This window comes from Dendrobium catenatum, unplaced genomic scaffold (genome assembly GCF_001605985.2).
Source record: "Dendrobium catenatum unplaced genomic scaffold, ASM160598v2 fragScaff_scaffold_1365, whole genome shotgun sequence".
Lineage (NCBI taxonomy): Eukaryota > Viridiplantae > Streptophyta > Magnoliopsida > Asparagales > Orchidaceae > Dendrobium > Dendrobium catenatum.
The window spans coordinates 194,139-206,618 of NW_021319827.1; the positions used below are offsets into that span (position 1 = coordinate 194,139).

Consider the following 12,480-nt stretch of genomic DNA (forward strand, 5'->3'; position numbering starts at 1 on the left):
TATAAAAATTCGTCTAAATTTTTTAAATATATTATAAAACCATTTAATAATTTATTAATTAAAAATGAATAAAAATATTTAAAATTATAATATTCCTTTAAATTCTTGTTATATTCAGTAATTAATAGAGCGAACCTTTTTAGTTAAGGTGGGGGATTTTGGGGTTTATATAGAAAGGAAAATATACAATTAGTTAATAAGGTAAGAGATATTAAACGGTTAGTAGAGAGTTTTTTTTTTTTTAAATTAACACCTTAAATTTGAAATTTGTCCTAATATTTACTATCTTACCATTTGCGTCGTTATAAAATAATAATAAAAAAAAGAATATTTTACTTAAATTTACTCACCATCAAAATTAACGGATTCATCTTAATTTAATACTATTAATTAAAGTTTAATTAAAATATTATGATTAAATTTTTTTCCCAATATAGTACTTTCTTTTAGTTTATTTTAACGTAAAACGCGGATAAATGTGATGAGGAGGGAGAGGGACTTGTTTCTGGAGAGTTCCTGGGGGTGGAGGCCACTTGGTTTTCTTGTCGAGAACCTCCACCCCTCTTCCTCTTCTTCTAACTGCTCCCTTCTCGCGAACTCGAAGGGGTTACGTGTCTAAGATGTAAGGCTTTGCCTAAAATTCTCTCCATACAAGATTTTATATTTTTTCAGTTTTTTCTGTAGTTGGAGACCTTCAAGGAAATCCTCTTGCGAGAAATGGCCGCCGCCGGCGAGAAGAACGGCGACTTCTATTCTGTTCTGGGTCTCAACAAGGAGTGCTCCGACGCCGAACTCCGGAATGCGTACAAGAAGCTTGCTCTGGTAAGAATCCAACGATTTAACGAATCTGGCTTTTACTATTTTCTCTTTATTTCTTCTTCTTCTTCTTCTTCTTCCTCCTAATTTTAAGTCTTACGTTTGGTTTTGTGAAATTCTTTTTCGACTTTTCAGATCGGATTTCTCGGTTTATATTTGAAGTTTTTCGGTGAAAAAAAATGCAATTTTTTATTCTTTGGCACTACATCTCTTATCTTGTTGCAAAATTGAAACTTTGTTTTTGATTTCGAAAATTCACTTTCTCTACTTCTGATTTGGTCTTGTCGTTGTTGATTTCCTGATAAAAGAGATGGCATCCCGATCGTTGCTCGGCGGCAGGAAAATCGGAGTTTGTCAACGAAGCGAAAGAAAAATTCCAGGAAATCCAAGAAGCTTATTCCAGTTTGGTGTTCCCTGATTCCATTTTCTCTTTACTAGTTTACGAAAGTCAATTATTATTAAACAAATTTAAAACTAAATAAGTGCGTCTGTGCTGTATTCAGTTCTATCTGACTCCAATAAGAGATTCCTGTACGACGTAGGAGTTTATGAAAGCGACGATGACGAAAACGTAAGTTTTTTCCCGTTAATTGCGACCGTAACGTCTTATATTACTGTTTTCCTCTTATTTGAAATAGGTTTTTTTTTTTACTCTGCTTTAAAACTGGGAAATTTCCCCCTGTTTATGCTACAGGGAATGGGGGACTTTGTAGAAGAGTTGGTTCAGATGATGAGCCAGACGAAGCCCAGCGTAAGAATGCACAAAATGGAAAAAATAAAAAATTATTTCTGATCGCAACCATTAGAGCTCGCATTATAATCCTCATGGCGTTTGCTTGCAGGAGAATGGCCAGGATAGCTTTGAGGATCTACAGAAGCTGTTTGTGGATATGTTTCAGGCTGACCTTGATCTCAGCGGATTCAGCTGCGGCCCTGCTCCTGATGCAAAGACGACGGAGGCGGCTTCCTCTAGTACTAGGTATTGCAACGCCGGCGCAGTTCACTGCGGCGGCGGAGAAAAACGTCCCGGATCGGTGCTGGCCTCGGCTGCCGGCAAGGCAAAGCTCCAAGAGTTCGACGGCGAATCTGCTCATTTCTGCTTCGGGGTGAGTTTTTTCTTGTAGCAATTATATTTTTGAAATTTTATTCAATATTTATAAGAAATGTATAAAAACATTTATAATAATTATGTAGATAAATTTAAAGATATTTATATCAAATATAAATGATTTGAAATATTATTTTTTTATATAAAAAATGTATAATTATTAACTGTGATTAAAAATGTTAATCATAACTCTAATATGAAACATAGCCAAATAGTGATTTTTAGTAATAATTATTTATTCACATAAGTAATAATCACTTTTTAAGAATTATAGATGCAAAGTGGCTATAGTTTTTTTTTTTTTTAAGGTGGAAATTGAGTACTAATTGCAATTAGGTTAGGTGTTATTATGCTCCAATACGAGTAAGTTGACTTGTGAGCTGGCTCTAGCTCGACTTGATAAATAGTTTATGAGTCGAACTCAATGATCTGACAAATCAAGCTTGAGTTAGCCTTAACTCAACTTATTAGCTTGTGAGCCGACTTTTAAAAAAAATGTTATAAAATAGATGACCATTCATTAAGTTTAGTGTAAAATTGTTAAAAATTTAGAATTTATTTCTCTTTTTATTATTTCAAGTAATTTCTTTTTTTTATTATATTTTGTAGTAGCTATTTGAATAAGAATGATTATTTCTTTTATGATAAATGATCCCAACTTGAACTTGTAAAGTTAAGCACAAGCTCGACCTTAATCTCAAGAAAGTTGACTCGGGCTCGACCCGACTCATTTACATCCCTAGCTTTAGCAAGTTGTATGTATTTTCATTTACACTTTTAATGAAATTATGATTAACACATCATTAAGAAAACTACAATTTTTTTCAACAAGTTGCAGCAAATGGTTATGTTAAAAAATTTTAAAAGAGGAATGTAAAGGCATCTGACTGAGTATTTTAATGTATTTCTCTTGTTTTTTTAATTAATTTTTTAAGCGAATTAACATGAATTTACTCACTGCATATATAAATTTGGAGATTAGTTGGAAGTTAACAATCAACAAAAAATGCGTAATTTCTTTTAACTTATTGAGTTTCTGCTCGCTTTTTGGTTGAGTGGGCCAAAACTGAGTTGCCTGACGCTTTGACGTTTCCTTTACGCTTTTGCTTTTGTTCTATTAAATTTGATTATTTTTTTAACTCGCTAAGGCCAAGAAGTATTCTATTGCAAGAAGCATCGCTTGCCAAATTGCCATTTGCCAAGTTGGGACCGCGTAGAAAGTGAAATGTTATATGTGGTTAGTCCATGTTGATCTTTTTTGTTGAATTTTGTTTAGAATACTATATATTTTATTTTTGGGACCTTTAGATCAATTAAGACTTTGTTTTGAATGGCTTTTCTTACCACTTTTTAAAGCAGTTTTTTTAGTAAAAAATTAAAATTTTGGTAAGAAAGCCATCTCAAACGAATCCTAAGTCAAACTGAAGATATGTTGCGCAAGACTCGAACGAAAGACCTTTTGCTTGGTAGCCAAAGCAACCAATAGACCAAGATATGTTGCGTAATATTGGGGCTTAGAAAAGGTGTAGTAACTGCTTTTATCCGTTTAATATTATATGCTTATCTAATCTTCTTTTTGTAAAAAGGCTAACACTGACTTGACCTGTAAAAGTTTGTGCAATTGGGGATAAGTTGTTCTCACAATTGTAATTTTTTTTTCAAGATTAATGCTTAACACATTAAAAATAATTAACAAGCATATAATTTGCTCATTTTTTTTATTATGTGTTAAATAGTTTTTTGAATTTTGTAGGTGTAAAGGCATTACATTAGTTGTAATTTGGAAAGTATTCAGATTTTGAAAACTTTTGTTGTTGATTTTTCTGGGGCTCTTTTTTTTTGTTTGTATTAAAATCTTGTATGTTTAAAAAATAAGACAAATACTTTTATTTGTGACAATATATTAATATCATTACAATTTTTATTGCATGATGACATTACTTTCTTCATTTAAGCCGGTTGAGAGTCTTGGAATACAATATTTGCTTGGACTTATTTCCTGCATACATATTCAAGAATTGATGACTTTGCCTCGAGAAGTTATCACCTAGGAAGATACTTTGATGCATAAGATGTATTTCAGCTCTAAGGCAAAAGAAAATTTGAAAGAGGCACGACAGAGCTTCCTTCAGATAATGAAATGGGGTTATGAATCAAGTTTAGCTCCCTGTAGCAGTGCATATGAGCTATACGGTAAGGGCATTTTCTATTTTTGGTGGAATTTATGATTGATAAATGTGTTATCTCATATTTGAGATTATGGTTGAATGAAATGCTCCTTGATCAATAGCATTTTGGTCCTTTATTTTCAATATATGGGCAGAGAATTAAGCCACATGACTTCAAGGATCCATTGAGAATGCACCTTCTAAAGATTTGACAATCCATTCCTTAATTTGAGCTATATGAGAGAATCATTGTTGGTGAGCCTCAATAGCCACATAAACTAGTCTATAAAGAGCTTAGCTAGTTCAACTAAGGCATTATCATACTCATGAGGGAGGGAATATAATTGTTGAGCATATCCCAACAGTGTAACATGGAAAACTTGCAAAAATTGACCATGTTGAATGTATGTGATGGTCCTACTGTGATTAGAATACTTGTAAGGATCAGTAAAGACATTAGAAGTCTCAATAGTAGAAATCTTATATATATGAGGAATAAGATTACTTAGAATAATGTGTTAAAGGAGATATGCCTTGTGAAAGTCTGGTAGGAGAAGTGGAGATGCCTTATTATAAGTGAAAGAGTCCAAGTCCAACTATTGTGATTAAAATGTTTTGAGGATCAATTGAGATATTATAAGTCTTAATGGTAAAAATTTCGAATGCACGGGGAAGAGGACGATTAAGAAAAGGGGAGATACCTTGTGAAAGTCCAAGGGGGAAGTAAAGATTTCTCATTATAAGTGGAAGAATTGAAGTCCAATTATATCATACTGGATTACAATATGATTTTGCAAAAAAGAATGAGGATCCCTCAATATTTTGAGTAATACATTGCTAGCCATTCCATAAGGTGTTTAGATAGAAGTTGTTAGTAAATCTTGCACTCAAATTTGACATCAATGTTTAGTTGATTGGTGAGGGTGGAATGATTTTCTACATATGACATCAAATTTAATCTTTGTTCGGGACAGTTTTAGACCACTGCTTCTTCTCTATTTTCGAGAGATTTTTGTATTAAAAATAGCTTACAAAAAATTAAGAAAGCCGTCCCAAACGAAGCCTTAATATGCTAATAAATGGCTTTTAACCAATTGAGATTCTAGAAAGACACCATCTTTTTACCATAGTCTTATTTCATGCACGCAAATAGCCAAAAAAAAAAAGATGCTAATTATATATATTGGGGTAAAAGAATTCTTTGAATTGAATGGATGATATTTATGAATCTTGATGTGATATAATGATAGGGATGCAAAAGTGTCGTAGTTTTATCCAACTCTGAATGCATAGAAATTATTAAGGCGCATTTTATTTTTTTGGCCCTTTTAAGTAAATTTAATCATAAATTCACGCATTCTACCATTGAATTTGAGACCTTGTAGCTAAAACAACTAATCACTAGATCCAAGCGGGCTGCATCATTGAACCCAAGCGGGCTGCATCATTGGGTCATTGAAACAAACAAAGGCTCATATTTTTAGGTCACATCATCAAATAAAAGCGCATCAATATACAATTGGCACCAATATACCCAATATAACCCAATGACCTTTAGTATCAAAAATATTAATCAATATGTTTTGCCGAATATTTTATGTTGTGCTCATCAATTTTTTGGTGTTAGTTTGCGACTTTATTGTGATTATCTTTGTTTTTTTTAGAAAACATAACTCTGTCTTCAATAGTTATCCGCTCATCCAATTTTTTTTGTGTTTTTAATACAAGTTGAGAATTGGCGTGTTAAGGAAAGCGACCAGTTGCCGGTTTGCTTTGTACACTGATTTTACTCTTTCCACCATTTGCTATTTGTTTAATAAAAAGATGACAATTCTCATTTGTCTGGAAGTTCTTTTCGTTATAGCATGTAGACCTTCTTGGCTTTTCATTGCAAATTGTGCTTAGAAATTTAATATTATACGGATGAATGATCTATGTACTCTTATTATATAAAGTTTGATGTAAATTTTTTTCTTTACACTTATCTCAAGTAATTAAAAAAAAAAAAAACACTTTGCAGTCCAGATCAAAATCAACGAATAGGAGCAGGTATGGTCAAACTTAGGCAGATGTCGACGTATCTCCCTACCGGATTGGACCGGCCTAATGAATAATTTGATTGCTGGCAATTTTTTTAAGTGAAAGCTTGGGTTGACCCGTATCAATTTGATTTTATTTTGTTTAAACTTTTTAAAAATTTGGGTTGACATTTGATTTTCTAACCAACCTGGCTTAATTCGAATTGTAGGTGGGATATTTTTATAATTAAAATAATATTTTATGTTTAGAAGTGTATTAGAAATTTTCCTTTTGGATTAAAGTTAGCTGAAGTGCTTTGCATTTTATTTGAGCTTACGAGCACATTTATCCATTTTATATTGTCTAACGAGAGATTATTCTGTGCGGATGTCGAATGCCGTCAGGAGAGCCACGTCGGTACCGCGGCTCGGTACCGTGCTCGGTAATGCTGATGTGGTTCATTCTGTTTGGTTTCTGGATGTAGAGCTGCGTTTGGTATCTGCAAAGAATAATTTCTCCAGTGCGAGGCTTGTATTCTTTGTAATTACTTTTGCAATTTCTGATGCTGGCATAGTGAAGTAAATGATATTACAAGCGAAAGGTGATATGTGAAAATTAAAAAAAAAAAAAAGTAAAGTAGATAATCTATTTGTAACAATTTACATTTTCGTATCTTTCTTAATAGTTTTCCAAATTCCCATTTCGGTGCTTAAAATTCTGAATAAATTGCATTTGATGCTGGTTAGTCTTATGTGAATTATGTATTGTGGTGACAGTCCAACGAGGGAACACAGTCTTCAGGTGGCAGGGGAGGCAATCGGAGGAATGCCAGAAAACAGAAATCATCAACGAAGCACGATCTCTCTTCCAAGGACACTGAGATTTCTGCTTAGAATCGTTCATTTTAATTTTAACTATGTAGTCTATTCTTCCTTCACCGTATGAGGTGACGAAGGGGGAGCAAGCAATCAATATTGAATCGTTTGGTACTGTTTTGATATCTACATGAAGAACTTTGGTGCTTTCCCAGAACCATCTTGTTAACGTCATCACGCATTGTTCTATTGGAAAACTAATGAAATGGTTTGTTCATCGATGCTGCTTCTTTAAGTCTTATTTTTTTGCCCGATTCTGTAATTCAAATTTAAGAATTAAAACTGTATATCATGTGATTCGAAAACCAAATTTTGGATGGTGATTATCGAGAAATTAGAGAAGAAGAGAGGCAGGCACCTGTGATGTTCGAGGAACTATCACTAACTTTTTGTGATGGAGCAAAGATGGTTCAATAACATTGCTACTACGGGTTCTTGTGTAACTTTGAAAGAAACCTTCATCTTTATTGACTATGGTTGTCGTCGGCAGAGTTTGGTTAATAGTGGTTGATTGATTCTTGGATATATTTTATTGTCTTTGCTTGTACTCGAGCAAATAACCATGTAATTTAGAACATTTGTCTTTAGTATGCCCTGTGAAATTGCAGTAAGTGCAGGAAGTTGTTTTCATTGTTGACATTGAAAGCGACATCGTTCGCTGCCTCATCTCAGGGAAGAAGTTGTTGAAGTTGTTAACAGAATTTTGAGCTAGTTTGAGATTAATTAATTCGTGATGCAGTTGAAAGATTTTCCAGCCATTATTCTGCTAGAATCGATCTTTGAGATTTTTCCAGATCTTGTAAGTGGTTTTCGGGTTAATGTTGGTTGTGTAAATTTCTTTGGATACAGAATTTAATATCCGAGTAGGGGTGTCAATTTCGGGTCACGGGTCGGGTTCGGGTCGGACCCGGAATTGATCCGGGTTCCGGATTCAATCGGGTCGACCCTAACCATATCCGGGTAGGCAAACGGGTCGAAAACACGGACCCGGACCTGACTCGTCGGGTTGTCGGGTTGACCCGACCCGACATGGGACGCTTAGGAGGGCGGACGCGGGGTGCATGGCGGACTCGCGCGCGTGGAGGACTCAGGCGCGTGGTAGGTGGGTACGTGGCGGATGCAGGCAGGGCGCGCGGCGAGCGCGGGGTGGCTAGCGCGAGGGATGGCGCGCGCATGCGCGCAGGGTGGGCATGTGCGGGGTCGCGGGCAGTGCGGGCGAGACTCTCGTGCGGGCACGACTCGCGAGCGGGCAGCGCGGGCAAGACTCTCGAGCGGGCAGCGTGCGGGCAGGGGGCGCGGGCAGCGGTCGTGGTAGATGGGCGTGGACAGCGGGCAAGCCTCAGGCAGCTCTTTCTAAGTTGGGTTCAAGGTTGACTCCGCCAACGTGTCGGGTCAACGCCGAACCCGACGCCGTTTCAAACAGGTCAAAATCCGGGTGAACCACGAAAAAAAAACCAACCGCCCGTTTTGGAAAATCGGGTCGGGTCAACGCGGATTTTCGGGTCGGGTTTTCCCGTGTGCGTGTCAAATATTGACACCCATATACTTCCGGTAATTGTACATTGTTGTTCCTGATTCCTGTCCAAGAATAAGCATAATATATGTTCAGTTTGATGAATGAATTGTATTACTAAAGCTGAGTTTTGATCTTTCCAGGTAGGGGTGTCAAAACGCGGATTTTTGGGATCGGGTTTGGGGTCAAACATGAAAACAGCTTGGGTCAAACGGGTTAATCTTAACCTGACTCCGCTTATGTTAAGACTTGTCAAGAAATGAGGACTCGGACTCAACTTGTCGGGTTAGGGTTGACTTGACTCGACACATTTTGCCTCTGAGGACATCGATGGAGGGACCCAGACGGGCAGGTTGGCGCGGACGCGTGGTGCGAGTGCGAGTGGCGAGCGGGAACTGGAGTTGGCGCGTGCGGGTTGGAGCGGGCTGCCTCGGGCAAACATGGGCGGGAGAGACCAGCTTCAGGCGAGCGCGCGAGAGGGCTCTGGCAGGTGCGGGCAGCCTTATCCTGGCGTGCGGGCAGCCGCAGGAAGCTTCCGGAGCGGTGCGGGCAGCTCGGGAGGGCGCGCCGGTAGCGCGGTCTGCTCATTTCAAACAGGTTTTGGGGTTGACCTTGCAACCCAAACCCGACTCATTTTTTCAAACGGGTCAAATTTGGGAACCCGAACCCGACCTATTTTGAAATCGGTTTGAGTCTAACCTAAAATTTTTTGATCGGGTTCGAGTCGGATTTTCATGTCGTATCAAATATTGACACTCCTACTAGCTCCAGGACGTATAGTTGCCACAAGGACCAAAGAAATTCCCAAGCTGCTGGAATGGTGCAGATAATAGAGTTGAAGGGGTCATCGATACCCAAATCTCTTGACCCCATGAGACGGAGGAGTGTGGGCAACAATTATTCTTTCCTCGATACCATATTACGGCAGGGTCGAAAGAATACGGCGAAGCCCGGAGGAATCAAGAATATAATCAGTTATTATACTATTTGTTTAACCTCTTACCGGAGGAACCCTGTCCTTATGTGGACGAAATATATGCTGGATTAGCCATAAAATTGGTGCCCAAAAAATTTTAGTACAAGTTCAATAAAACAAGTACATGGGGTTAATTAGTAGACAAAATAGGGAAGAGTCGAAATGTAACTTTGATAAATAGATTAATGAACATATACAGATAACCGGACAAGTGCCTGCCTCTCTTCTTCTCTATTTTCTCGATAATCACAGCCTTAAATCGTAAGTATAAGCAACAAATTGGAAGCACATATTTGCATGAATTAAATCACAAAGCACTAAATTTGGTAGCCTGTTTGAGATGTTGCTACTTCTCTCATTTGCTTCTTGGTGGGTGTTTGCTCGCTTCTGCCTCAGGATGGTTCAAGCCTGGCATCTAGACGGTTGCAGGAAATTTTGTGCCAATTTCTGAGCCTGACTAGCTACCGTCTTTTCTTATTTTGGTTGTGAAATCTTTCTTTTCTCTTGGTTGTATCCTCTTTCGTTGTTGGAATATAATAATTTTTTGTTAAAAAAAAATGTACATGCTTGTTAAATTCCCCATTTTTTTTCTCTGAAGTGCAAAATGAAATTTATTATAAGCATCGTAATTATTTACTAGAAAATTGAGAGCCGGAATTCAGTTGAAATAAATATAGAATCAGGTTACAGAGTTGAGCCAAAGAGAACAAAAAATTACAATTTGTCAAGGACACCGAGACAAAAGACTAAAAATAAAAAAAAATAAAAAAAAAAAAAACCCATTAAACCAAGCATCGTCATTCATATCAGAAAACTTGAGCTTTAAAGCTGAGGCTGCCGAAGAACCCAAGTCTTTCCCCTGATAAAAGTCATGCTCAGGAAGGGCTTTGCCTGCTCATCTGTTAGTAGCTTAACATAACTGACTCTTTTGCTCGTAGATGCGCCCGGCCCCAAACACTTGTATTCACCGTAGAAGACAGTCCTATATATATAAGCAAAAAAGAAAAAAAAAAGGAAATTAAGCATTTAGATCCACTTCAAGTATTTCTTATCTGGAACATTAGCCAGCTCGCTTTAGTCTAGAAGTTAAGCCAAACAGTTAAACACAAAGCAAAGAGAATGAAGCTTACCCCTGTCGTTCCTTGAAGCCACTATCATCCCAACCTTGGGGATTAACCACGCTGTTCATGTAAGTGTAAGCAAAGACTACTCTTGAGCTCTTCTTCCACGCCCTGCTCAGATATGCGCTACCTGTGCCGGTTACGTTGCAGTGGACAAAAGCGAAGCCGCTCTTGTCTGCAATGGTTGATCTCGCCTGTGCTGTGATGTAAGTGATCCCATCCGCCACTGATTTTATCACGCAGTTCTGAATTTAATGAAGTTAATCTAGTTTCTAAACTTCTTATGCAATCATATTTGATGGGTTAGCAACTATGTTCTTCCTTACTCGACTGAAATTTTGGAAGCAAAGGGAGAAGATTTACTTTTAGATTGCTAATAGAACTATTTTTTGAAATACAGCACTTCTTAAAATTAAAATTAAAATTTTGAGAAAGCTCGATTAATAATTACGTTAAAATCCTTTTTTTTTTCAGATACGAATCACCTTGTTAATAATACTAATAATGTATTTTTGATGCTCAGTATATCAGAACTGAATAAACAAGCTAAATTTCAAAATTTCCATTCAATGAAATAGCAATGAAAAGCAATTGGTTCAAATATCTTATTACCTGGATAGTAAAAATATTAAAAAAATGAAATATTTGGAGGCTTAGAATTTACCAGGTAGATAGACCTTCCATTACCGAATATGAAATCAACAGTCCCTTGAATGAAACAATCCTTGAACAAGTGTCTTCCTTTGTCATCGCAAAGGGTGTCTTGATATCCCAAGAATTTGCAGCTGTAAAAAGCTGCCTTATCCCCAGAGATCCTCATCGCCACCGCCTGAGCTCCTTTCACTCCCAAAACCGGCCTTGGTGCTGAATTCTATGAAAAAACCAATTTTTATTAGAAGGATTTAAGCATTTGTATAAATTTTCCTTTTTTAATAATTAACCAACCTCATTAAGCTTCTAATTACCTGAAAAATAATATTACTCGCAACAAAATAACGCGATTCCACAATTACAGAAGCACTGTCCAAAGTGCCATACTCTGCCGCCGTGCCGGCATAAGTTATTGTAGGCATTGCATTCTCCTCGCCTGAAAATGTCACAAATGGTTTCGAACTTTCAATCTTCACTTTCTCCCTGTAAACACCTGGCCCAATCCTGATCACAACTCTTTGCCTGTTCCTATGAGGTATGCTTTCAATTGCATCAGAAATTGTTGCGAAATCCCCCTGCCCATTCTTCCTCACAGTTACAACCCGCAGGTTTTTCTCAGCCCAAAGGAGCTGCAGGTCAATGCCCGTGTTGATGCCTCTGGCAATCTCATCCTTTCTAAAGTGAAAATCATCGACGCTATCTGAGCTCCATTGATCGAAAACAGAGGAGTTGGCATGGAAAATGGAACCACCGCCGGCGGCTGATATGGTGGCCGGAAGAAGACAGATAGCGGCGATGAGTCTGAGCGCCATCGCAGCTGTAGAATTAATGGATTTTGCAGCAGCTTCGGTCATGCTTGTATGGTTTGTGAAGAGTGGGGGATGTAGAGAAGTGGTGGGGAAATAAAACTAACTAAACCATCCGCATTCTTATCCTATATGGCCGTTACGAAATAATGGGAGCTATTCAGTTTGTAATTTGAAGCGCATTTAAGCTAATTAATTAAGGCCTGTTAGAGATGGGCCTCCCACCTCGTTTCATATTCTTCCACGGTGCATCTTCCTCTTGGGTTCTTCGAGGCTTGAAGTAAGAGATTCGGGTATACTGTTATTAATCTTTATTGTTCTGCATCGAGCGAGTAGTAGCTGCTGTATAGTAACTTGTTTCCACCTCTCATAGTATTTGCTATTAAGGCTTTTAATAAAGTTTATTTATTTAGAAAAGCTTGTTTAC

At 37.4% G+C, this 12,480-nt stretch overlaps 2 protein-coding genes across 3 annotated transcripts; one reads left to right on the forward strand and one right to left on the reverse strand.

Moving 5' to 3' along the window:
- The first annotated feature begins 477 nt into the window (after positions 1–477).
- LOC110101433 (chaperone protein DnaJ) lies at positions 478–7,207 on the forward strand. 2 transcript variants are annotated; one of them, XM_020829338.2, is made up of 7 exons: positions 478–622; positions 685–822; positions 1,125–1,218; positions 1,320–1,387; positions 1,511–1,567; positions 1,659–1,922; positions 6,888–7,207. In XM_020829338.2, exons 2-7 carry the CDS (start codon positions 718–720, stop codon positions 7,002–7,004), a joined length of 705 nt encoding a protein of 234 aa, XP_020684997.1. In that variant the 5' UTR covers positions 478–622; positions 685–717; the 3' UTR covers positions 7,005–7,207. The 2 variants fall into 2 exon arrangements, with proteins under 2 accessions (XP_020684997.1, XP_028555518.1); XM_028699685.1 differs by having other exon boundaries at positions 493–822.
- Positions 7,208–10,297: 3,090 nt separating this feature from the next.
- On the reverse strand, positions 10,298–12,101 carry LOC114580876 (putative pectinesterase 63). Its single transcript, XM_028699682.1, has 4 exons — positions 11,562–12,101; positions 11,261–11,467; positions 10,606–10,841; positions 10,298–10,457 (listed from the first exon to the last, which is right to left on the reverse strand). The coding sequence occupies exons 1-4, from the start codon at positions 12,099–12,101 to the stop codon at positions 10,298–10,300; spliced, it is 1,143 nt and encodes a 380-aa protein (XP_028555515.1).
- Between the last annotated feature and the right edge of the window lie 379 nt (positions 12,102–12,480).